Here is a 27,175-nt window from a genome sequence, read left to right as displayed (position 1 = left end):
TTTTTTGTTTGTTTTTGAAAGCACATCTTTCAGTTGCCTGCATTTGTTAAAAAAGTTATCTCTGTCCCCAAGGTTGATGTTGCTTTTCATTGGTTTAATGGATTTTAGCTGCATTTTATCTGTACACTACTTTGAGAATTTTTCTGATGTGTTTAAATTTGCCATGAAGATGATGATGATGGCTAAAAAGGGATGAGTGCAGAAATCCCAGTGTAGGGTAGGTGAGGAACCAGAGCAATGAATCGGAAAGTCCTTGGATCAAATTTTAACATCTGCTGTGAACTCACTAGGCACACTGCTCTCTCTCTCTCTCTCTTTCTCAGCCTCAGTTCTCCTCATCTTTAATACGGGAGATAATAAGAAATCCAGTGTGGTGTAGTGGTTAAGAGCGGTGGACTCGTAATCTGGTGAACCAGGTTCGCGTCTCCGCTCCTCCACATGCAGCTGCTGGGTGAGCTTGGGCTAGTCACACTTCTCTGAAGTCTCTCAGCCCCACTCACCTCACAGAGTGTTTGTTGTGGGGGAGGAAGGGAAAGGAGAATGTTAGCCGCTTTGAGACTCCTTCCGGTAGTGATAAAGCGGGATATCAAATCCAAACTCCTCCTCCTCCTCCTCCTCCTCCTCTTCTTCTTCTTCTTCTTCTTCTTCTTCTTCTTCTTCTTCTTCCCAAGTTTAGGCAACTGTTGACACTGTGGCAGATGTGCACATCCAGGCTGATTTCCCTCCTTTCTCTGATAGTTCAAATGGAAGTCCTGTTTCAGGGATAAAGAATCTGTGGCCCTACAGATGTTTCTGGGGTTCATTTCCCAACATCCCTCACTATGAGCCATTATGGCTGGGAACTGATGCGTGTTGGGAGTCCAGTGTCCTCTGTAAGGGCACAGGACCATGATCTAATACCTGGAAAGCATGTGTGTTGCTCACGTATATGGAAGCAGCTAAAACCCTCTGGCTCTTTGAGAGGAATTTGATGGGTGAATTGACTTCCCTTTGGATGTAAAGTATATGCCCTCCCCTCAGTAGTCCACCTTGAGCTTGATTGTCTGTTGGCACCGTGAGCCAAGAACAATCGAGTCTGGAATACATGAAGTTTTTAGCTATACATATTCACTTAGAAAATGATCCTTTAACGTTTTACCACCACCACCATTATATTTTACTGCCTGTAAACTCCCAGGTGTATTTGCACAAGACTACAGAACTCTCAGCCCAACCTCTCTTGGCAGTTTAATTTGTTACCAGGGACTATGTCTTAGGTGAGGGATTTCAGACACTTCAGGAGACAGACAACTGAAAACAGATGCATGACTGAGATTCAGAAAAATTAATACCTTTTATTATTATTTTTAAGTGGTGATTTTTTTTAGGGGATGCGGGTGGCATTGTGGGTTAAACCACAGAGCCTAGGGCTTGCTGATCAGAAGGTCAGCGGTTCGAATCCCTGCGACGTGGTGAGCTCCCGTTGCTCAGTCCCAGCTCCTGCCCACCTAGCAGTTCGAAAGCACGTCAAGTGCAAGTAGATAAATAGGTACTGCTCCAGCGGGAAGGTAAACAGCGTTTCCGTGCACTGCTCTGGTTCAGCAGAAGTGGCTTAGTCATGCTGGCCACATGACCCAGAAGCTGTACACCGGCTTCCTCGGCCAGTAATGCGAGATGAGTGCTGCAGCCCCAGAGTCAGACATGACTGGACCTAATGGTCAGGGGTCCCTTTATCTTTAAGGGAGCTTTGTTCCAGCTTGCAAAGTCTCTCACTAAGGAACAGCAGGGATGGAGCTGTGTCCTGTGTCTATCCTGCTAGGCTGAACTCGGGTTTGCTTTCATTTCCGGCTTTAGGAACGGCTAGGAGGATGAATTCGGAAAGAGATTCGGAAACTACCTTTGACGAGGACTCCCAGCCCAACGACGAAGAGGTGCCATATAGTGATGATGAGACAGAGGATGAATTGGACGTTCCGCCTCCTGTCGAGCCGGAGCAAAACCGCATCAACAGAGAGGTGGAAGTGACTCGAGATACACTTAGAAAAGGTGAGTTGGGGAAGGGGAATGTAAGGTGATCCACGCTGGATCAGGTCAAAGGTCCACGCAGTTCTGTGTGAAGTGGCCAACCAGATGTCAATGGGAACCAGTGCCTGGGCATGGCAGCACTCTCCCCACTTGTGACACCCCCATTAACTAGTATAGCTAGCAGACAGAACATAGCTAGCAGCCATTGATAGCATTATTCTCCTTGAATTTGTCTAATCCTCTTTTACCGGAGGCCGGCCCACACACGAGGCAAGGTGATCCACAGGAGCAGCAGCTCTAAGGAAGTCTTCGCCTGCTGCTATCGCTTCCACTGTGGCAGCGATAGTCGGGCCCACTCCTTGGAAGTGGAGGGCAACCAAAATGGTCAAAGGCCTGGAAACGATGCCCTATGAGGAACAGCTTAGGGAGCTGGGTATGTTTAGCCTGGAGAAGAGAAGGTTAAGGGGTGATGTGATAGCCATGTTCAAATATATAAAAGGATGTCATATAGAGGAGGGAGAAAGGTTGTTTTCTGCTGCTCCAGAGAAGCAGACACGGGGCAATGGATTCAAATTACAAGAAAGAAGATTCCACCTAAACATTAGGAAGAACTTCCTGACAGTGAGAGCTGTTCGACAGTGGAATTTGCTGCCAAGGAGTGTGGTGGAGTCTCCTTCTTTGGAGGTCTTTAAGCGGAGGCTTGACAGCCATCTGTCAGGAATGCTTTGATGGTGTTTCCTGCTTGGCAGGGGGTTGGATGGATGGCCCTTGTGGTCTCTTCCAACTCTTCTATGATTCTATGGATCTGCCACCTCCTTGGCTGACTCCCCATCCAGTGCTGCCCCCACAGTGGCCTCTTGGAGAATAGGAGATGTGGCTCCCACCCCTAGGAAAGAAATTTTGGGGGCTGCCCTCTGGTGTCTCCTGGGCTGTGCACCCACCCAACAAGATTCAGAGCGGTGCCGTTTTCATCACTGCAATGGCCTTTGATTTCCACTTGACCATTGAGTAAGGCTGATTTGAGTTTCCCAACTTGTTTCTGATGGAGATCTTCACTCACCCCTTCTTCCCTGGTGTGGTGGCAGCAGCAAAATTTATTGGGCCAGCCCTGGCCATCACTGCACTGCATGAAGTACTTTCTTTTGTCTGTCCTAAATCTTCCAATAGCCAGCTTCGTTGGAAGTAATTACTCTGAGCGTTATGTTTTTGCTGTTCAGTTTCCAAAACACCACAGGGGCATTCCTAGATTGATCCAACAGGGAAACTACCAATGTGGTTTGGAAGTGGCATAAGCCTGTTTAAAATGAAATTTATTTGACCATATCCTCTAAACAGCTGGCTGAAAATGCACAAGCCACATTTTATGCATGGGTTTTCTTATTTTTATTTATTTGTACATATAAAGTATACTATAAATATACAAGAATGCATAGTAATATAATCAAGATAAGATATGGATGCAGAGAAAACTATTAGTCTAACTTATAAATATAAAATGAGGAGTATAAGTCTGTGCATGAAAATATGAAACAGGTATGTGGATAAATTGGTTGCAATATTTAATTTCCTATATATTTTACACTTGCATATAAACAATCCTTGTCCCAACTATTTCCAACTCTGTTTTACACAAGCTTGAATTTTCAAGTTGATGCAAAGCAATACTGTAAAAATTATCACTTCCCCCTTCTTTTAACCCTCATAAACCACCACATTTTAAAGCATACTTTCTCCACTTTTATTAACTTAGTTTTTCTGGCACTCCAGAAAAAATCCCCCTAGAATATGTAATGTACTTCCAAAAGTACATTAAAAAAATTCTGCTTAGATTGACTTGCCCACTTTTCAACAGAAAACTCAGCAAAGATATTAGCTGCAGCTCTGAAATTTGTTCCAGTAAATGATGAGAACCCCCAGATCTACAACTATTCGCTGCTAGTTTTTGTCTGTGGTGTGGTGGTGATGGAAATTCCCATAATCATAATTTCAGGACTTTGCAAGGGATATATAGCCTACTATCAAGCTCACGGTGCAATTTGACACAAACAGTGCATTCACACAAGCTTGGCACACTCTTTATGGGGCATTTATGCATAAACCTTTAGCCAGGGTGAATTTGATTTAAATCAAATTGATTTGAATCACGATTTAAATCACTAGTCAGTAAGACTTGATTTAATCATTTTTTTAAAAGAAAGACTCATTATTCCTGGTATAGTGTTAATATTTACAAATGGGAAGAAGGGCCTGGAACTAGCGAACTATTAGTTGACTGGCAAGCACTTCAAGGTCTTGCCAAGGACTTACAGATCCTAGATCAAGAGCCAGTGTGGTGTAGTGGTTAAGAGCGGTAGACTCGTAATCTGGTGAGCCGGGTTCGATTCCCCACTCCTCCACATGCAGCTGCTGGGTCACCTTGGGCTAGTCACAATTCTTTGAAGTCTCTCAGCCTCACTCACCTCCCAGAGTGTTTGTTGTGGGGGGAGGAAGGGAAAGGAGAATGCTAGCCGCTTTGAGACTCCTTCGGGTAGTGATAAAGCAATCCAAACTCTTCTTCAGTTACTATTTACACCACCACCACCCGTTTGGATTTGCTTCTATATTCAGGTGCCTATTCTGTACAGTTAAGCGTTAGTGCAGTTGTTGGAACCCAGTGGGATTGGGAAGAGGTTGCCAGCCCTGAAGTGCCTTCAGCACTTGCCTCAAGTCTCAGTTGCACAGACATGCAACTGACTTGCACGATGATTGCAGAAAGATCCCAAGACTTGTGGAGTATTCTGCTCACAAGCTTGCACTTTCATTTTTACTGCTTCACACTTAGCTACTTGTGCAGATCTTTTCCACTCCAAACAATCTGTTAATCGAACCTCTTGGAACTTAGCATTTAAGAGGTAAGGGGTTGATTCTGTGTATATAAATTTGCAAAGGAACAATGGGATTAAGGTTCCCCCCCCCTCAACTCTGTGTATGTTTGTTTTATAACATTTTTTTCCTTTGAAGAAAAGGCATGTTATCTCTGCAGACACAAATCCACACTTTTGAAAACTGCAAAAACAAGCGTCTGTGATAATATATTCTTGTTAGAAAAACTGCCCCAAATAATCTTACAGAAACCTCTGGAAGAGCATGACATTGTGAACGGATTAATGGAATTCATTTACCAAAAAATTAAAACATTGCGTATAAAGCCTCATGCAACATAATTAAAAACAAATCCTTATTTCCTGACGGACTATAATGTAAGTTAAATAGAAAACTATCTTTAGAAAGATTTTTCCTCGGAAGGCATTTTATTTTTAAAAATCCAATTTAAATTTTTAAAAATCCAATTTTTTTATTTAAAAAAATCATTTATTTTTATCCACCCTGCCAATGGCTCTACATCAGGCTTCCTCAAACTCGGCCCTCTAGATGTTTTTGTCCTACAACTCCCATGATCCCTAGCTAGCAGGACCCAATGGTCAGGGATGATGGGAATTGTAGTCTCAGAACATCTGGAGGGCCGAGTTTGAGGAAGCCTGCTCTACATGCTGATGTGAAAAGTAGGTCTGAGATGAAGAAAAACAGTTGTGGCAGTAAATTGACTTTTATCTCCACTGGATCCACCAGTAGATGAGTCATAAGGATAACCTTTAAGCGAGATTTCCAGTCTGTCCTTTACTAATTTTCTAAAAGACAAATGGTTGACATCACCACAAATTGCATCGTATTTACCTGGGATGTTCTCCCCAAGGTCATTCCGGTAGTAAAGCTTATTTCTCTCTCCTATGGTTAACTTGTTCTCCCACTTTTGCCTTAGAGGAAGCAAAAGTAAGCAGCTTGTAGGTAGTTTTGAAATTATGCAAATCAAGGGAAGTTGTTTGGAATCCCTTAGGGTTCCCTTGTTCTGTTAATTGTTTGAACAAGGAGTAAATGTTTAAAAGCAGTACACTCGCCATTTGTTCCACTGCTCATCTTTGTTGCATTTGTAGTTTGTTTTTGATCTTGGGTATGCAAAGACTACTAATTGGGGAACGGAATGGGGGTCCTAACCATTCTAGCCTTCATACGCCGGTGGGAGTTAATAAATTTCCTGCTTTCAGTCACTTGGTTATTAAGTTCATGATTATCACACTTTATGGTTTTCATAATTTTTTTGTTTTTCAGAATGCGGCTGGCAAGTTAAAGCAAATGATCGTGCCTTCTATGAACAGCCCCAATTTATGCAAACGACTTATCTGTGCCTTAGGAAAAGTAAATATGCAGTAAGTGGATTTAAAATCATGGTGTCCAAGGGGACCTTCACCTAGTCCAGGGATCAGCTAGTCGTGGTTCTTTGGTTGTCGTTAATGGAGTACAACCCGCACCATCCCTGAGCATTGGGCCTAGATAGGACTGATGGGAGTTGGAGTCTAATAGTATCTAGAGAACCACAAGTTCCTTATCCTTCATCCATTCCAATTCAACACCTGACCTGGAGGGAAAAGTTCCTGCAGGTTGTTTTTTTTTTTTTTAATGCCTCGTTTTAGCCCTCTAAAACGAGCCAGTGTGGTGTAGTGGTTAAGAGCGGTAGACTCGTAATCTGGGGAACTGGGTTTGCGTCTCCGCTCCTCCACATGCAGCTGCTGGGTGACCTTGGGCTAGTCACACTTCTCTGAAGTCTCTCAGCCCCACTCACCTCACAGAGTGTTTGTTGTGGGGGAGGAAGGGAAAGGAGAATGTTAGCCGCTTTGAGACTCCTTCGGGTAGTGAAAAGCGGGATATCAAATCCAAACTCCTCTTCTCTTCTCTTTAAATAATGACAGAACCAAACTCTTCGATAATATGAAATGGGGTACACCAGGGGTCAGCAAACTTTTTCAGCAGGGGGCCGGTCCACTGTCCCTCAGACCTTGTGGGCGGCCAGACTATATTTTGAAAAATAAATGAATGAACCAAATCCTATGCCCCACAAATAACCCAGAGATGCATTTTTAATAAAAGGACACATCCTACTCATGTAAAAACACGCTGATTCCTGGTCCGTTTTCGGGCCGGATTTAGAAGGTGATTGGGCAGGATCCGGCCCACTGGCCTTAGTTTGCCTACCCATGGGTTACACCTTTCGCAGAACATGAACACCCCCCCATATCCGTTTCATATGACTTGTTCAAGGTGGTTACTAATGGGAAAAGTGTAATGCACTCGCCTAACTGAAGGATGATTTCACTAAATGATAACGTTCCGCATGAAATGCTACCTTATTAGTATATTTAATGCTTTTTTCTGTAATTTGCTTCTTTGTCTTCTTCAACAGGGGAATGCAATCAAAACCTACAAGTATAATCCCATTACCTTCTTGCCACTGAATTTATTTGAACAGTTTAAAAGGGTCGCCAACTTCTATTTCTTGGTTCTACTTATTTTACAGGTAAAACATGACTGTACGATTCATTATGGAGACTGGGTCCCCCACCCCCACCCCATTGTGCCCCATTTAAAGCAGGTGTGCGATGAAGTACAACTCTTCATAGGTAGCGGATCTCGGGGTCTCAAATTTCAGCGGCACCCTGTGTGATGCCAAAATTCAGCACCCCTCCACCTATCGCTCCTCATTCTGAATCGTAGTTACAGTGCCCTCAGCAGTGCCCCCTAGGCTCCATACCCAGTGTGGTTGAACTGGTTGTGCTCCCCTAAATCTGCCTTTGCTCCTGCAGCTGAGCCTATTGAAGCTGAATGGTTGGGAAAGTCAGGTACCATTATCAGTAGGAAATGGTTAAAGAGGATATCTGGGTTGATTCTTCTTCTTCTTCTTCTTCTTCTTCTTCTTCTTCTTCTGCATGAAAGATGGAGCATGTAGGTGTTAGGGATCAGAGAATCACTCCATCCTGACTTGAGAGAACAATGGCTCTACAGCTTTGTCATATCAACCTTTTAAAGTCCTCCCTGCGTAATTGCAATTCCATTCATTCCTGGAGGATCAGCTGTGATGCTGGAACTGGTTTTGAGCTTAACGTGTAGAGTAGATGCAAGCTTGTCTCGGTTAACAGCATGCTCTGCTCTCCCATTACACCTGCCTGTTTACTTACTGGCACAGCTCTTCTTCTGACCATTGCTGCTTTTCAAAACGTACCTTAGTGGAGGTTGTGTGGGGACGGAACTCCCCATGGTGCCAGGCAAGGAGAGTTAACATTTCAAAGATATTTACTATGTGAAAATTTGTATATGCAAAGCCCATGTGGTGTACTACTGAGATATGGCATCTACAGATGTGTAAAACACCTTGGACATAAATGCAGGGTAGATTTTATTCATGCATAATAAATAAATTTATATTCCTATTTATTTTTTTCTTGCAGTGCATTCCTCAGATAACCACCCTCTCATGGTATACAACTCTGATACCTTTACTCTTGGTTCTTGGCATCACTGCGATAAAAGACCTAGTGGATGATATCGTAAGTATTGTTTTATTTATTTATTCTTCCTGTTTTTACATTTCAGGGTCCCCGTCCCTCCGCATTATATTGGGGTAATTAAAATAATTGTCACAAGAAACCTTCCTGAACCAAAGAACAAGAAGTGTAAATGACAAATTATAATTATAACAACAGGCCAATTGGTTGGTTTATTTTACAACAAATAAATAGAGAATTGTGTTTATGCCACCCCAAAGAATGAATCAGCGAAACCTTTGTTCCTAGCATGATTATTCACCGCAATTGGGGCTTCCCATTCTCTGCCTTCTGACCTATCAACGAATGTACAAAGTTTAATTTTAAAGTTCATTTAAAATAGAACGGATGATTATTACTATTACTGTTTCTTAAGTTTAGGAGCCATTTTACACAAACATCTCCCCCCCCCCAAAAAATGGGTCTTACAAATAATAGTAACATGCACATTAATTGAAAGCAAAGCAGGAGGAGATCATACCATATGAACAACCCATTCCCTGTCCACCATAGATAGCAAAGCAAAACCAAACAACACTCAGTTTCCTGGGAGAAGATAAACTTCTTTGGCTGGTACTGAAAAGATGTCAATGTTGGTACCAGGCGAGGCTCCCTGGGGGAGAGAATTCCGTAGATGAGAGGGGAAGGACACAAGCCTTGTTGCCATCCCCTGGATAGTTTCTAGGGGGTGGGGAAAATAGAGAAGGCCTCTGATGCTGGGACATGGGAATGCTCACTTAGAAGGTGAGATTCTGTAAGGTATTGGGGTTCTAAACACAGACTCCTTCATTCCAACTCTATTCTGGGCGTAAGGGCTGTGCTGAAGGAGTCTGAGGGCCTCATACAAGTTGCCCAGCTGTGCTTTAAGACAACAGCAACAACGATATACCGGTAGGTTCTTTTAATCTTTCCCCCCTCTTTCTTTCTTTTTTAGGCTCGGCATCGGATGGACAATGAAATTAACAACCGCACGTGTGATGTAATCAAGGAGGGCAGGTATGGTTCCATCGGTGTCACCTTAACAATTGTCTGAGTGAACAGCCAGTGTGGTGTAGTGGTTAAGAGCGGTAGACTCGTTATCTGGGGAACCGGGTTCGCGTCTCCACTCCTCCACATGCAGCTGCTGGGTGACCTTGGGCTAGTCACACTTCTCTGAAGTCTCTCAGCCCCACTCACCTCCCAGAGTGTTTGTTGTGGGGGAGGAAGGGAAAGGAGAATGTTAGCCGCTTTGAGACTCCTTCGGGTAGTGAAAAGCGGGATATCAAATCCAAACTCTTCTTCTCCTTCTTCTTCTCTGCATACATGTTTCAAAAAGGTTTTCTGTGGAAAGCTAGCATGGCTGTTTTTAATAATTATCTGCACAGCCAGAAACTGAGAGAGTTGAAATATTATTAGTTAATATTACCTAGTAGAAATGCCATATATTCTTAGAGAGCATTCAGCATTTTTCCTAAATGTTATCCAGTTCATTTTTTAAATATATATATATTTATTTATTTATTATTTCTCGCTACTTCAGGTTCGAAAATACAAAATGGAAGGATATCAAAGTTGGCGATGTCATCCGTCTCAGGAAAAATGCATTTATTCCTGTAAGTGAAATGCTGTGCTTGTGTGTGTGAGAGAGAGAATTATTATTTTTTCACTGTGACAGCAGTATCATTCACATGCATTTAATTTGCTTTCTTCTTTATTTAATCAGGCTGATATCCTGCTGCTGTCCACTTCAGAACCTAATAGCCTTTGCTATGTAGAGACAGCTGAACTAGATGGGTAAGGGCTCTTTCTCCTAACGTTTAGCTTCCCATAATATTAACAAGTTATTCTTGTTTGTAGTCTCAGCCTTAGCAATGCTAAATTCCCAGTCAAAATGGTTTTTTGTGTGCTATGTTTTAAAACTTGCTCTGTCCATTTTAAGGTGGCACATTTTGACCCAACATGCTGATAGGATAAAGAAATACTGATCTTAAACATAATTAGGTTGTACAGCGGTACCTTGATTCTTGAACTTAATCCGTTCTGGGAGTCTGTTCGACTCCCAAAAGCATTTGAAGACTAAGGGGCGGTTTCCAGTTGGCTGCAGGAGCTTCCTGCACTCAAGCGGAAGCCACGTTGGATGTTCAACTTCCGAAAAACATTTGCAAACTGGAACACTTCTGGGTTTGCGGTGTCGGGAGCCAATTTCTTCGGGAGCCAAGCTGTTCGAGAACCAAGGCACTACTGTATATAAATATTGATTTCTGGGAATAGCAACAGCAGAGGTGGGGCTATTCTTTACCATTACATCCTGGTTGTAGGTTTTGGATCTAGCTGAGTGATATGACACTCAGACCTAGCCAAATCCATCGAGCCATTGTATAAATTGTGCTTTTTGTAGGGGATGGCTCACCATGGCCAGGGCTGCTACTGATAACTTCTTCTACTGAAGGATAAAAACTATTAATTGGTTCTGTTGTTTTGAATCATAGAATTACAGAGTTGGAAGAGACCCCCCCAAGGGTCATCTAATCCAATCCCCTGCAGTGCAGATGGCCAAGTGACCTTCAGCATTTGCAGGAAAACTTGACTATAGAGAGACAAATTAGCCTGAATGATAAGGGGCTTACACAGGGACAGGTGCAGCCATTTCTGTGGTCCTGGCTTCATACAGCCATTTCTCCCCCTGATCATCTGTTTCTGCAATCATGGCGCAGTGCATATTCTCCCTTTGTGATCAAAGAAATGAAGAAAATGCCTGCTTGCGTGTCTAAGCAGGCTCCAGCTAGCTTCCCCAAGCGGTGCTTAATAAAATCGATGTGCAACTAATGTGTTAGGAAAACCTCTGCTGCCCTGTTGGGGTTAACATTTTATATCATCTGATTGACCCAAATGGACATGCACTACTGTGTATTCTCATACTTCAGTAGCAAAGAACACCGTGTGACAAAGCACACCCTGTTGCTCATGCCCAGCATTTTAGCTTTCTTCTCTTTCTTCTCTTTTTGGAGCCCAGGGGTTTTGTCATTTTTGTTTGCTTTGCGTGTTATTCAGCTGCTGTTTCATTCGAAAGCCAGCAGAACAGAGAGGACCTTTGCAGAAGCACAGCTAAGCAAAGGTTTCTTTCAAGTACTATTCCTAATGGTCCATTGTCCCTATAGAATTTGCAACATTACAACTTTGCATTTCCCTCCTGTGCTTCAGTGAAACCAACTTGAAGTTCAAGATGTCTCTGGAGGTGACTGACAGATACCTTCACCAAGAGAGCGCCTTGGCAGCATTTGATGGTTTGTACAAACGTGCATTTCTTCTTAATTACATATGGATATGCTGTCTTGTGCCAAGTCAAGCCACTGGACTATCTAATGCAGGATTGTCCAGCAGCAGGTCTCCAGGTTTGCAAACTGAGACTTTCCCAGCTAGTGATTTCAGCTGAGAACTGTGTGCATGCAAAGCCCGTGCTTTACTAATGAGCTATAGCTGCAAGTACCTAATGCCATTGAAATTACAAAAAGAGGGGAAAGCCAGTCTCTTTCAAAAACAAAAGCCTGGTTTGCACAATACTCCTTCCTGGTAGCTCTCCTATGAGCGGTGGGGGGAGCAAGGTTGTGTCTTCTCTTCCCCCTTGTTCACCTGTGCTGTGCACCTATCCTGAGAGAAGACTGTCCCAGCAAAGGCTTTGCCACCTGCTGCCCCAAATGCAATCTCCCTTTAGTCATAGTCAGCAGCACTAGGCTAGGTAGATGAACAGTCTTAAGCTGATGGCAGAGTCATGTCTTCATGGGACCATCACTTTAGAAGTCTCTTCCCAAGGATATATGTTTGCACCCTTTCTACTGGTTTCCAGAAGAACACAAAAGCCTTAAGGGGGAGGGGGGAAACATCTAGTCAGCTTTTGAAAAAGTCTGGGCCTGTTTTTATTACGCTGACATTGTTTTCAATTGCTGTTGCTGTTATATTTTTAGACATTTTGTGTTTATACTATGGTTTTTATGGCTTGGACTGTTTTGTGTTTTAATACGTTGTGAGCCACTTTGAAGCAGGTAGCCCTGAAAGGTGACCTATAAATAAGCAACAAGGATGTGCACAAGACCGTACAAGTTGGTTTGGCACCCAATTCAGCACTTTGGAAAACAGCTGATCTCGGTCTGAGTTACATCATAGGCTGCCCTATTTGGCGTGTGGTTCATCTGAGTCTGGCTAATTTCCACCCCATTCATTGTTGGGAAACTAAACAATTGCAATAACATTTCCCCCTTTTTGACAGAAGTAGATGACATCTGCAGACATAGTTCTCTTCTCAATGGATGCAGCCTGCTAAATTCCAGGCAAATAGGGGCAGAGGATTTTGTTCTGGACACTCCTAAAATGTGTTCTTTTTCCTCCCAAACAGGAACTGCCTGTGGTTTTTTTTTTTAATTGGAGATAATTGGATGAATTTTTCAGGCAAGCTTGCCCCTTCTGAAGGCATGAATCCTGACAAATTTCAGAGCTGTATCTGTAGTAATTTTCACACAAGGGTAGTCATTCGGGGTTGGGGTTGTTTTTTGTTTTTGTTTTTTGAGGGGGAGGCAGAAAAAGAATTCACTTAAATGACCCCCAGTGTTTTGAAACATTTCTGCCACAGAGACCGACTCTAAAAGTGGTGCATAAGTTTTTGTAAAAAATGCAGGGCATTTCTGCCACAGTTGATGCAGTAGGAAGCTTAGGGGTGTTGTTCCTTCAAATACCTCCTTTTAAATAATGTACTTCCGCAGAATTCATTGCTTAATATTTAAAGAGAATGGCTTACCGTGAAAATGTTTTAATACATTCTTGTGACGTGGTGCTTTTTCCCCTCTCCTCCTTGTTCTTTTTTTTGGGAACTATCGCACCAGGTTTGATAGAATGCGAAGAGCCCAACAACCGGCTAGATAAATTTACAGGGACCTTGAAGTGGAAAGGAAAAAGCTATGCTTTGGATGCTGATAAAATCTTGTTGCGTGGCTGCAAAATCCGGAACACGGATGTTTGTCACGGGCTTGTCATATTTGCAGGTATCTGTGTTGGGAATGGAATGCTGTTGCCTGTTTAAATTAGCGCTGGACCAAAGCAATAACCCCAGCTTTTTTCTTTTTTTATTATTATTATTTCCTGCGGTTGGGGTGTAATTGTTGACATTGATTGGCATTGGCTCCTCAGGGGTCTTTATTAGCCCAGCCTGGATTTGTTGGAGCCCAAACCCAAAACCTTCTCCGTCACCTAATGCCATACCCTACAACATGTTGAGTCCCAAAATGGGGACATGCCCGTATGTGCTCCCACACAAGTCATGTGACCTATGCGGGATCATGGAGCCCCAAAAATGTGTTTTGGGGTGCTGCAAGAGATCGCTGCTCTAAAAAAGTGGGGTGGTTTTTTTGGGGTGGGGTGGGGCCGAGATCTTGGCAAGAAGTCTTGTGAGATCACAGCACCCAAAATGGCTGCCAAGATCTTGTGTGGGGAGGGGGGGAATGGGTTATCCCGGTTTTTCTGGGACACTTGTGGTGTATGTAATGCCCCGTCCATAGATTGATTCAGGCAGGGATGAAATTATTTGCGGAAGGGAGGTCTTTTTACCTTAACACAAGGTAGTGAGTTTTTTTAAAAAATAAAATAAAATACAAAAAGCTTGTTGAAGCTTGCATCTTTCCCATGGGGGATTCTGCTTTAGACTGGAATGCCATAGGCTCTTGTGAGAAGCCAAACTAATTGAAGCATTGGTAAGGTCTTTAAAAAAAAAAACTAAGAAAAGGAAATTACTTGCACATTCATGCGAAGAGACACCCCAAAATGTCTTATAATCCTCCCCACACCTCTATCTAAGTCACACAATACACCACTTTTGCACGAGAGGAATATTACTATGAAAGTGTATTGCGCCTGGGATATTCAGCTTACTTCTTTTTGGAAACAGAAAAAGCAGCTTAAAAAAATCATTTGTTAGAGTTGCCACTATATTAACAACACAAGTATATACATTTCTACTTAGAAGTAAGACTCATTGTGTTCAATGGATCCTACTCCCTCGCCTAAATCTATGAGAGATAACCAAATGTACTTACATTATTTAAAATTATTCATGTTCATAGTTGTGCTTAGCCGTTAAGAAAGCAGTTTTAAAGTATTCATGTTTGTTTAAAATTCAGTGACATTTACACTGCAATTTTTAATGTGATTTTAGGAGCAGACACAAAAATAATGAAAAACAGTGGGAAAACACGGTTTAAAAGGACTAAAATTGACTCCCTTATGAATTACATGGTTTATACGGTAAGAAGTTTTGTGCTTGCTTTTTTTGCTTTTAGAGCTGTGGCTCTTTACTGATTGCTAGCTTGCAGTTCTGTGCAAATTAAATATTTATTTTGCGCAGTGACATAGTCATTTGTGTACCTAGCACAGGCTCTGCAAAGTCTCCCTGCTTGCTTCCTTACTGAAGTTTGTGTGGGCTGTTGGTTTTCTGTGAGTGAGGCAGGTAGTAGAGAGAAGCCAGGAATTGCAAACACAGAGAAGTGTCACGCAGAGATCTGAAGGTCTGGCTTTCCCATTAGGCAACCCTTCAGCACTTTGCCTTATGTGCTTTGTTAGGGTCACGGCCGGCATTAAAATAAATAAATAAAACCTACCTGGATAAACAGGTTTTGCCACAGATACTTGCTGCTGGCTATATCCAAACTATAGTTTCTGCAGTATGGGCAGCTTTTAAAGATGGTTTGGAAGCTCCGGTTGCTGGACTGCAGTTCTCATCAAGCCCCGTTCAGAATAGCCAGTGGTAAAAGACAATGCAGATTGTAGACTAGCAACATCTAGAAGCATAAAGTTGGGGTGGTCAGTGCAGTGTGCAGCTGCTTGGCTGCTTTGGGTAGCTTGGCAGTTAGAACACACAACTAATTTTCTATCAGCGACATTGGATTGTCAATTTGTTCCTTGGCCCAACTACTGGTGGTTGCCTTTAAAGACCTAAGCAGTTTGACGCATATGGTCCCTACACTGATGGTTCCTAAAGTGGCCTTAAAGACTTTGTTTTGTTTCATTCCACGTTGCTTATAATTGGTACTTTTCTGCTTCTGGTCTGCCGATGTACTATTTTTTGCTGTTTTGTCTGCTTTTATATGTGTAGCAGTCTGGGCTGTTGCTATTGCTTTTATCAGGTGCTCTGATGCTCCTTAGCTTGGCTGCATTCACATGTAACAATGGCCATAAATTAATTAGAGAAATTAACCAGTTCCTGAGCTGCATGCTGGTGCACTTAGCTTTATCCCCCCCACCACCACCACCCTCCATTCACGGAAGGCAGAAGCCAAGCTATGGGGTGGCTGGTTTAGCACTATGTTCCAATAGCAGTTATTGTTTGTTTCTCTCCAAACAAACCATGAGCAGAAATCAAGGTTTTGCCCTTGGTTTTCTGCTCATAATTTTTTTTGGGGGGGAGAAACAAACCATGGGCACTGGTGCACATGTAATGCTAAGCAGTGCTATTTTTCTAGGGAAAGAGGTGCTGGAACTCACCACAAACACCTCCCTCATTCTCTTAGAATGGCCATGGCACCCACTTGAGAGGGGGTGGAACTGAGTTCCAGCGAGTTCCTACTGAAAAAAAGCCCTGGTGCTAAGCTAGCTAGCTGATCCATGATTTGTTTTCCCCACTCTACGAATGCAGGAGCAAAGCAAGGAGTCCTCAGAAGCTTGTGCACTAATTTCCCAACTGTTGTTCATGGTCAGCATTGCATCTGAATGTGACCTTTCTGTTTTAGAACACCTTTTTTTATTTGATTCGATCGATTTTGATCCCTTGTACTTTTACAAGTGCCGCACAGCCTTGGTTTCTCATTTGCACAGGATTGCTCGTTTAGTGTCCACTGGAACTCCCTGCCTATTGACATTAGGAAGGTGCTTTCCCTGTACTGTTCTAATGCCTGCTGAAACCTTTTCTTGTTTCAGTGGGCCTATCCAGACACAAGATTTGGGTACAACCGTTTTTAAACTTGTTTTAAAACTTTAATAGCTGTTTGTTTTTTTAATGCTTCGGGTTTTTTAAATGGCTTTGCTTTACTTTGAGTGGATCTACACACGGGGGGGGGGAATGCTATGAATAAGTCAGAAATTAAGTTATAATAAAAGAAAAAAATGCTATGTAAAAATCACATAGAATTTCTTTTGCTCTCTGGCGCCATCTGGTGTTGCATGTTTATAACTTTCTTTTCTTTTCTTTTTTACTAATGTAGCTGAGTCCTCCAGGGTACTGTTTTATCACACATGGGTGTAATAAAATAATTGCTGGATGGTTTTTTGAGGTGCTTTTTAAAGAAAAAAACAAGTTGAGAACCACTTTGAGAGCAGCAACCTTGGTAGCCTATACGTAACAGAAAATAAAACAATTCTGCTTCAGCTGTCAATGACTCCTATTTCTATTCTTCTCAAGTATCAGCGAGTTGATGGCTAATTCTTTTTCATGGTAGTTAGTCTGGGAAGCAGGAAAGGATTAAAAAAATGCACGAACTTCAGCTAATCTTTAACAAAGCATTGTCGTCTTAATGTTTTTTCCTCCAGATTTTCGTTTTGCTCATCTTAGTGTCAGCCGGCCTGGCTATTGGGCACACCTATTGGGAACAGCAGATTGGTAATTCTTCTTGGTACCTCTACGATGGGAAGGACGAGACCCCTGCTACCCGAGGCTTCTTCAACTTTTGGGGTTACATCATTGTCCTTAACACTATGGTTCCAATTTCCCTCTACGTGAGGTAACAAATATATGTAACTTCTTTGCACTTCTGTATGCAAGCATTGAAATTGTCATAGGTTAATGAAATCTCAGTCTGTCCAAGAAGTTTCCTACATAACTAGTTTCTCCCGCAGACCATGGGTTCTTCCAAATGGCCATTTATTGACCATTCACCCAGATTTGTTTATTCAACGTGTGTGGAGATTATATTATGTCATTGCTGAGTTTTTTTTTCAAATTAGTTTGCATAGAGATTATACAGTTGTACCTTGGTTCTCAGACTTAATCCGTTCCAGAAGTCTGTTCCAAAACCAAAGCGTTCCAAAACCAAGGCACGCTTTCCCATAAAAAGTAATGCAAAATGGATTAATCCGCTCCAGACTTTTAAAAACAACCCCTAAAACAGCAAGTGAACATGAATTTTACTATATAACAAGACCACTGATCCATAAAATGAAAGCAATAAACAATGTACTGCAGTCACACAATCAATCAATCCATCAATCAGGAGCTGAACTGGGTTCCACACAGTCACAAAAATAAAAGAAAAATGCCGCAAAAAACAAAAACGCAAAATAAATAGCAAATAGAGGCAGACCTCAGCGTAACACTCAAAACGGAAGTGTGGCGCTCAAATTGGAAGCATAACACTCAAAGTGGAGTACGTTCGGCTTCCAAAAAAAGTTTGCAGCCGGAACACTTACTTCTGGGTTTGCTGGGTTTGGGTTCCAAGTTGTTTGAGTACCAAGGTGTTTGAGAACCAAGGTACAATATTGCCTGATGTGACCAATATCTCACAATTCCTAATGCATTTCTCCATCACTTTTCCTACTACCAAAAAAAAAAAAAAAAATCAATTTTGAGCGAAGTGGGTTTTTTAAAAAAATAAAAAATCCAAGAACAGAAGAGCGCTAAATCCACTTCAATTCTGTAACCTAAAATTGTGGGTATACTACAGAATCATACCCACAAAAGGGTGACAGTTTGGAAGCAGTGCAAGGCTGCAACAGTATCTGTTTGTTTGTTTTTCTTGTAAGTGTAAACATGATTCAGATATTCCCCCCTGGCAATCCTGCCGCTTTTTACAAATACCTTCTCTGCAAATAAGTCAATGCAATCGATTAGTGAGCGTACAAGAAGCCTATGATGGAGATATATTTGCCTGTTCTTTCTGAGCAGTCCTTTGGTGGTGCATTTCTGGTCTTGGTGGCAGGGAGGTGGGACATATTTATAGAACCACTTCATTCATCTTGGCACCAAGTTGCATGGGGGAAGAAAAAAGTGTGGCAAGTTTGGTGCATATAATTATTGTTATTATTTATTTATTTATTTATTATTTGTACCCCTCCCATCGGGCTGAGTTTCTCCAGCCACTCTGGGCGGCTCCCAATCGAGTGTTAAAACAATACAGCATTAAATACTAAAAACTTCCCTAAACAGGGCTGCCTTCAGATCTCTCTTAAAAATAGGATAGCTGCTTATTTCCTTGACATCTGATGGAAGGGCGTTCCACAGGGTGGGTGCCACTACCGAGAAGGCCCTCTGTCTGGTTCCCTGTAACCTCACCTCTTGCAGTGAGGGAACCACCAGAAGGCCCTCGGCATTGGATCTCAGTGTCCGGGCTGAACGATGGGGGTGGAGACGCTCCTTAAGGTATACAGGACCGAGGCCATTTAGGGCTTTAAAGGTCAGCAGCAACACTTTGAATTGTGCTCGGAAACGTACTGGGAGCCAATGTAGATCTCTCAGGACCGGTGTTATGTGGTCCCGGCGGCCACTCCCACTCACCAGTCTAGCTGCCGCATTCTGGATTAATTGCACCTTCAAAGGTAGCCCCACGTAGAGCACATTGCAGTAGTCCAAGCGGGAGATAACTAGAGCATGCACCACTCTGGCGATGCATGCCAAGAGCGAGTGCATGTTCAGTGGCTACTTTTACAATGCTCATAACTGCATTGATCTGAACAGCCTCCCTAGATTTAACAGTTAAGAAGCTTGTATGGTTTGCTAAAATTCCAGAACTCCATAGTTTTGTTAAATGCCCTGCTTTTGTACATTGAAGCAAGGATAGTAATCACTTTTACATATTACTTCCTCAGTGTTGAAGTGATCCGTTTGGGCCAAAGCTACTTCATCAACTGGGACTTGCAAATGTATTACCCAGAGAAGGATACAGCGGCAAGAGCCAGGACAACCACTTTGAATGAACAGCTTGGACAGATCCACTACATCTTCTCAGATAAGACGGGCACACTGACGCAGAACATAATGGCATTCAAAAAGTGTTGCATAAATGGACAATCCTATGGTAAGTCTAGGCATCACTGGAGATTCCCAAAGAAATTGGTTGGATGCCACGGAAATTTTGGCAGGAGGAAGTGCTCCTTCACTTGCTATCAAAAATTGTAGAATTCACAACTGCAGAAGATGGTTCTGTGTCCAATGTTTGCCATACTTGGAGCAGACACATTGAAATTAGTGGATATTACTAACTTAAGTGTATTTATTTAACATTTTGTTTATTGCTTAACCGTAAATAAAACCTCTAAGTGGTTTGCCAAAAACGCAAAATAAACGTTAACATTTTCAATAAAAACCAATGTTAAAAACAAGTTTATTTTAAAAAATCAGAATAAATAAAATAACCATTTAATTTTAGTTTGCAGTGTAAACTTTTAAATGTTAAAATGCGCATCAGCCTTACATGGCTGGGTGCGTTTGCCAAAGCAGAAAAGCTGTCAACAGGCATGGAAGATGTCAGTGGGCAGAGAGTTCCATGGGAGCTGCCACACGAAAAAAAATTGGCTCCTTGCGAGGTGCTTTAATTTCAGTGTATCTGCTCTGACCAGCCTTTTGTTGGATGCAAACCATGGTGATGGCCACCAGCTTTTAGATGACTTTAAGAGAGGATTAAACAAATGAATAGAGGCTGAGCTGACCAATACCATTAAGCACTGTGGCTAATCAAACATTCACATGCCAGGACTGTGGAAAACCAGATCCTGGGAACAAGGAACCATCCGTTCTCTTCGTTTGCTGGTTGTATGTTTCTTTAAAGGCACTGGCAGGCTCCTGAAAACAAATATTGGTTGTATCAAATTTTGATATTTATATATATATATTCCTTGCAGGAACATGCAGGGATAAAATGGGCCAAGAACTGCATCATCCTGAGGTAGGTGACTTGCAGTAGCAAGCAATACATCTCTATAAAAAGAGGCAGAGATATGACCCTTGACCAACTCCAAAGATAACTTTCTCTGAGGCTCCACCCCTATTGTTCTGCCTGGACACTGAGGTCCAGCGCCGAGGGCCTTCTGGCAGTTCCCTCACTGCGAGAAGCGAGGTTACAGGGAACCAGGCAGAGGGCCTTCTCGGTAGTGGCGCCCACCCTGTGGAACACCCTCCCATCAGATGTCAAGGAAATAAACAACCATCTGATTTTTATAAGACATCTGAAGGCAGCCCTGTTTACGGAAGTTTTTAATGACTGATGTTTTAATGTATTTTTAATCTCTTGTTGGAAGCCGCCCAGAGTGGCTGGGGTATAATAAACAAACAAACAAACAAATTGTAAACCCCAGATGGCCAGCCTGTGACATATATGCCACAATGATAAAAGGAAGCAGGAGTTTGTGAAACACCTGGGAGGTAGTTGGAGGGTCAGTGAGGCTGGCTACACGTTTTGATAATTAATACCCAAGAAAGAAGAGGTGTTTGTTTTGTGTTACACCTTAGAGGGTTAAGTTACAAATCAGAATCCAAAGAAACCCATGCCATATTTACTTAGTTAGGACAGATCTACTGCTAAGTACAATCCATTGGGTGCTTCCAATTTGCACCAGGTTGTCCATTGCTGGGTATTAGGCTGGTTTTAATGGTTCCAGCTGTTTGGTTTTTTTAATGCTGATATTAGGTGGGGGCGCCTGGGCCTTTTGGCTTCATGATTTGGTTTGGCTGCGAATTGCATGCTGTTGTTGATTGTGAACAACACAGATGACTTGCTTGGATGAGTGGTATGCAAATCAAATAAGTAAATGGCATACATATCTAGCTGAATCGGGCAAAGTGCCAAAATATAGAATAATAGAATCTTAGAGTTGGAAGGGACCCAAGGGTCATCTGGTCCAACCCTCTGCAATGCAGGAATCTCAGCAAAAGCATCCATGACAGATGGCCATCCAACCTCTGCTTAAAAATCTCCAAGGAAGGAGAGTCCACAACCTCCCAAAAGAGACTGTTCCACTGTTGAACAGCTCTTACTGTCAGAAAGTTTTTCTGAATGTTTTTATGTTTTGTGGGGTACAGTTGGACCTACAGCTTTCTCAGCAAAGGTGAAGCTGCCCCAACTGTCCCAGGATGTGGCCTACGTACTGTTTATACTTTGAACTGGTTGTGCATTGCCAGAAAGATAGATTGTGTGCACTAACACATTATTCACATTCCCTTCTTGTGTAGCAAGTTGACTTCAGCTGGAATATGTATGCAGATGGGAAGCTCACCTTTCATGATCAGTATCTGATCGAACAAATTAGGTCTGGCAAGGAACCTGAAATTCGACAGTTCTTCTTCCTGCTTGCAATTTGCCACACGGTGATGGTGGATGCCTGTGATGGTAAGTACTGCATCCACAAAGAATCGCCATCTTCTTATATACACTGAGCTGACCCAATATTCATTGAAATTGAATGTTTACAAGACAGCCTTGTTTAGAATTATACATCTATATAGCAATAGCTGCACTTTTCTGCTTCAGGTGTTGCTACGAAATTGCAAACTGCTGGCAAATACACATGCTAATGACATTGCCAAGAATTCCCTTTACTTATATCTGTGCTCAAGACTTTTCATCATCCCTAATATCATGACAGTCCCCTCTCCACACTCTAGTCAGGTTATATTTCGGCTTAATAAACTGGCATATGAATTAGTCTTGCACCTGCCCACATCCTGTTTCCTCCCTCCTTTCTTGGAACAATTAATCCTGGAAGCCTAGAATTAACCATAGTTTGCTGTTCTGTCTGAACTGGGAAACGATGGTTACCAGACTAAGGAAAAAGCCTTATACCAACCCCACAAAAAAATGGTTCAAGGTCTGGCTTATTCTGCACCTGCTAACCAAAGCATACAGGTTCAGATGTAATGGGAAACTGATTAATTGAAAACTTCCAGGGTTATTTCAGCATGTCAAGAAGGGAGGGGTCAGTGTGAGAACAGAACACATGGACAAGAGACTCGCGCATCGACCGGCGCACGGAATTCTCCCATCTATGAAGGCTTTCTAATTTTTGTCTTAATACTCTAGGTGAGCTCAACTATCAGGCGGCCTCCCCTGACGAGGAGCATTGGTAACTGCTGCCGAAACTTTGGTTTCGCTTTTCTTTCACGGACACAGAATACTAGTAGCAATAAGCGAGATGGGAACTGTGAAAACTTATGAAGTTCTTGCCATTTGGATTTCAACAGTGATAGAAAGCGGATGTCTGTTATCAGTGAGTAAGCTGCAAAAAAAAAGTTCGAAAACCCTAAAACCATGTACTAGAAGGTCTCTCTGCTGGAAGTGGAAAAACACGTCAACTGTGCTCTCTGCCCTTTCTTTTTTAAAGGAGCAATAACAAAAGAATTAACAATACCTCCTTACAGAAATAATTTGTATACTTCCAGTGTAACAGCAGACCCAGCCCATCATCTTAGCACTGATGCCCTTCAGATTCCAGTCTTCAAACCAATCTCCCACATGTTTTCCTAATACAGTACTCCCTCCTCCTCCTCCTCTCATTTTAGTCTAAGCATGGAGGCAATTTGGGAAGGGGTCATAGCTCAGTGGTGAGGCATCTGCTTTGCATGCAGAAAGTCCCAGGTTCAATCCTCAGCATCTCTAGGTAGGGCTAGGAGAAACCCCCATCTGAAATCCTGCAAATTAACCATAGTTTGCTGCAAAGGGACTGCCAGTCAATTAGACAGTATGATCTGATTCCAGCATAGGCCACATGAAGGGGGGTGCGCACTTTTCTATAACACTGTGTTCCTATCCATCTGTTGCTTTTGTAGCAAGAGAACCAGATGGAGCAATCAAGCTTTATTGTAAAGGAGCGGATACAGTGATATATGAACGGCTGCATCCAAGGAATCCTACGAAGCATGCAACACAGGAAGCATTGGATGTAAGTTGGGTTCCATGTGTTTCTGTTTTGCTTTGTTTGCCATGTTTCTTTTCTTTTCTTCTCTTCTCTTCTCTTTTTTGTATTCCATAAAGTTTAAACACTGTTGAAGTCGGGAATAGGTTGGCAATTATAGAATTATTTTTTTATTAATTTTTCATTAATAACAATCCATTGCAGGCCGCATTAACACAATACCAAATCACAATACAACCAAAAGAGCCAATTAATCAGTTCCGAATTAAACATTTTTGGATGACTTCCTGTGTTCCGGCTACCAGGAGTTGATGTCATTCCTTGGTCCTGCACCAGTTCTCTTAATTAGTCCAAGTCCCACAATTCCGATCTTAATCCTTTGGTTTTCCAGCCACTGATGTGATGACTTTCGATCGTATTTAGTAAAGGAATAGGTCGGCAATTATAGAAGAGCATAAGAAGAGCTCTGCTGGATCAGGCCAGTGGCACACCTGATCCAGCATTCCTTTCTCGTAGTGGTCAACCAGATGCATGTGAGAAGCCTGCAAGCAGGACTCTCCTACTGTCTCCAGGAACTGGCATTCAGAAGCATTATTGCCTCCAACCATGGCAGAGCATAGCCATTGTGGCTGGAAACCTTTAATATAGCCTAATCATCCAGGAGTGTGGATTAGGTGACACTTATAGGTGTGACCCTCCAGATGTTGTTGAACTCCAATCCCCATCAGTCCTAGCCACCATGGCCAGTGGTTGGGCATGATAGGAGCTGTAGTCCAACATCATCTGGTAGAAACAAATGCTGCCCACCCCCCACCCCCAAACAATTGGCAGACTTGCTGCATTTGTTTCTACTTAGATTTATCTGCATCTCTCTCAGTTATTCTAAAATGCCTTCCATTTTATTCACAATTCCTGCTTGGCAGAGTGATACCTGTCAATCTGCTTTTGTCACAGAGGGCTTTCTCAGATCACAGAATTGCAGGGTTGGAATGCAGTGCAGGACTCTCAACTAAAGCATCCTCGACAGATGGCCGTCCAACCTCGGCTTTAAAACCTGAGACATTCTCGTTCCTTCCCCCTGGTAGATCTTTGCAAATGAAACCCTTAGAACGTTGTGCCTTTGCTACAAGGACATTAGCGAAGAGGAGTATGAGGCATGGAATAAAAAATTCATGGCTGCTAGTGTTGCTTCAAGAAACCGTGACGAAGCTCTGGACAAAGTGTATGAAGAAATTGAAAGAAATCTAATTGTAAGTCTACCTTGGAGTGGCTGGGGAAGGGAGCTTTTGCTGTCTGCTTCCACACTTGACCTTGCAATACTTCCTATGAGGCTGTCATCTTAAATTGCATTTTCTTAAATGCACACATGTATTTTCTGGGCCCCTCTCTCTTCACTGCTTGGATGGTTACATGTTTATTTTCCATTGGCACCCACATACACGCATCCTGAGGGGAACAGACGGCTGAACAACTTCTCTGCAGTAGAAGCTGCTTTTGTCATACTAAAAGTTGTTGTAAGTTGCTTTGTGTCAGGAGTAGCCCAGCTACTCACGAGGAGAGGGAGAGAGGAAGCCCTGCTCAGGAGCAGGGCAGGGAGAGCTGCTCTTTCAAGGGAAGAAAGCGCACGAAGCTATAGGGAACCCGAGCCCCTTTTGCAAACGGACTCCTCCTCCTCCTCCTCATCCAGCTTATCACAGGAATTGTCTCCAAGCAAGGGAGCGGAGCAAGGGCTCCGTGACACTGCTGAAAGACCCAGCACCACCAGCCAGACAAGATCGGACAGAAGCTCACAGCTTCCGACACAGGCACAGTGCAGGGGGGCTAGAGGACCCAGGGGACATCGTTTCAGGGTGCCGAAAATCTGGTGTTGGGTGGGGAGCCGAAGGAATGTACTTCCGGATTCTGATAGTGATTGAACGGTCATGTTTTTGACTATCTCCGCTTGTAAATAGCAATGCTAAATAAATAGCTTCAGTTTTCAAAAGAGGCTCTGTTGTTACTCATGAGCAGTACTGGGGAAGATCCTGACACTTTGGGATGATCTTTTTCATGCCGAGATCATGGAATTGTAGAGTTGGAAGAGAGGCCACAAGGACCATCTAGTCCAACCCCCTGCAGTGCAGGAATCTTTCACCCAACTTTGGGCTTGAACCCAGAGATTAAGAGTCTCATGCTCTGCCAGCTGAGCTATCCAACCTCCTATGTCTGGGTAGGGAAACCTCTGGCTTTTGAATGTAAGCTGATAGATTCTGTTAGTCATTTCTAGCATAGCCACACCATACATTTAAAACACATCCATCATGTGACTTCACCCAATGAATCCTGGGAAGTGTAGTTTAAGGATGCTGGGAATTGTAGCCCAGTAGAGGGGGGGAAGCTACAGTTCCCAGGATGCTTGGGTGGTGAGGAGTCATAGGCTTCAGATCTGACAACGGGCATATTAAAAATGCTTCTTCTTTAAATAACCTGCAGCTCTTGGGTGCCACAGCAATTGAAGACAAGTTGCAGGACGGCGTTCCAGAAACGATATCCAAACTGGCGAAGGCAGATATTAAGATATGGGTGTTGACAGGCGACAAGAAAGGTAACATGTATATAAATGGCTGCTTGTTATTTACCTAAGAGGTGTGAATGAGAAGCAAATAGCTCTGTTCCAGGGTTTTTTCCTTGTGGTCTGAATTGCTGTCGTAAGTGCCGTGTCGGCATATGCTTGTGAAAAAGTCAGATGAGCTTAACAAACCATGACCCGACATTTTGTTGTTCTGTTGCAGAAACTGCAGAAAATATCGGGTTTTCCTGTGAACTCTTAACGGATGAAACAACTATCCACTATGGAGAAGACATCAGGTAAACAGGAAGAAAAACCCTGGGGTTTTCTTTTTGCATGCAAGGGATCTCTAATGAATGGAGTCACAGTGTAGGCTGGTCCATTAGGACAAATGGAGCACAGCAACCATCATCCTCATTGGCCTAAATCTACCTCACAAGGCAGTTGTGAGGACAAAATAGGATAACTATTTTTCCTGAAGCCTGGTGCCATCATTATATAACTTTAGGCAGCAGGCAAAAACGTTCCTTTATAACTGGGCCTTTGGTCTTTAACAATCTCTGGGTGGGATTTTTTTTTTTAATGCATTTCTTTTTCATCTTGGTTTCAATGTATGTATGGTGTAGGGAATTGTCTTGTCTGCTTTGTTGTAAGTTGCTTTGGGATGCCCTGGGCAAGATAAAGCAACTAACAAATTTAACAAACAACAACAACTCTTACGCACACCTCCCGTTAGCTTTTAGGAGGAAGGGTGGAATATAGAAATTTTGGGGAATGGATGAATGAGAGAAATGGTACTTTAGGTTGATGTAGTAACCTGTGCTTAGGAGGATAATTCCAAGGGTTTCTTCTTAAGGACTGGCACTGCTAACTTGGAGAGCTATCGATCTATAAAAACAGTGGTGACGAACTGTTTTTCTGGCTACTTGTGCTACAAGTCCAGTACAGAATATTACAATGCACAAGAAGTTATCTGAGCCTGGAGACAGTTTTCCCTTCTTCCTCTAACTGCTGTCCCCACTCTCCCAATCAATGTGACACATACATGGGAACCCCAGTTATAGAGAAAACATTCGGTGAATTACAGGTGGAGAGAAGTTTGTGGAGGGGAGGATTAAGCACCCCCTCTCTCCTGCAGCTTCTCTGCTTCGAATCAGCTTTCTCCTGCCACTAAGAGAAAGAATGACTCAGGTTTGTAGACTCGCCTTTGCTACAGGGGCTTAGTTCCTGGTGAAATACCTAGGATTTCTTGTTAGGGTAAGATTAAGGAATTTCACAATCAAGACTAAGAGGTTTCAGAAGCCTTGCAGTCAGTGTAATATGCCAAGGTTATAGAAGACTTTGGATCAAATGCCAC

The 27,175-nt window shown here is 42.7% G+C and overlaps 1 protein-coding gene across 1 annotated transcript in view; it reads left to right on the top strand.

Moving 5' to 3' along the window:
• ATP8B1 (ATPase phospholipid transporting 8B1) overlaps window positions 1-27,175 on the top strand; it is a 70,365-nt gene that overhangs the window by 30,167 nt on the left and 13,023 nt on the right. Inside the window, 22 exon segments of the mRNA XM_033164341.1 lie at window positions 1,834-2,025; window positions 6,151-6,248; window positions 7,280-7,393; window positions 8,322-8,420; window positions 9,352-9,413; window positions 9,937-10,009; window positions 10,120-10,190; window positions 11,598-11,680; window positions 13,271-13,429; window positions 14,596-14,684; window positions 16,962-17,152; window positions 19,233-19,441; window positions 20,265-20,308; window positions 21,592-21,748; window positions 22,439-22,472; window positions 22,474-22,534; window positions 22,536-22,581; window positions 22,584-22,625; window positions 23,185-23,297; window positions 24,356-24,520; window positions 25,743-25,854; window positions 26,042-26,117. Coding sequence (XP_033020232.1) covers window positions 1,848-2,025; window positions 6,151-6,248; window positions 7,280-7,393; window positions 8,322-8,420; window positions 9,352-9,413; window positions 9,937-10,009; window positions 10,120-10,190; window positions 11,598-11,680; window positions 13,271-13,429; window positions 14,596-14,684; window positions 16,962-17,152; window positions 19,233-19,441; window positions 20,265-20,308; window positions 21,592-21,748; window positions 22,439-22,472; window positions 22,474-22,534; window positions 22,536-22,581; window positions 22,584-22,625; window positions 23,185-23,297; window positions 24,356-24,520; window positions 25,743-25,854; window positions 26,042-26,117 — 2,276 coding nt within the window. The 5' untranslated portion in view covers window positions 1,834-1,847.

This window comes from Lacerta agilis, chromosome 11, assembly GCF_009819535.1.
Source record: "Lacerta agilis isolate rLacAgi1 chromosome 11, rLacAgi1.pri, whole genome shotgun sequence".
NCBI lineage: Eukaryota > Metazoa > Chordata > Lepidosauria > Squamata > Lacertidae > Lacerta > Lacerta agilis.
The sequence above is the reverse complement of the archived record's forward strand: the minus strand, read 5'-3'. Positions and strand labels throughout refer to the sequence as shown.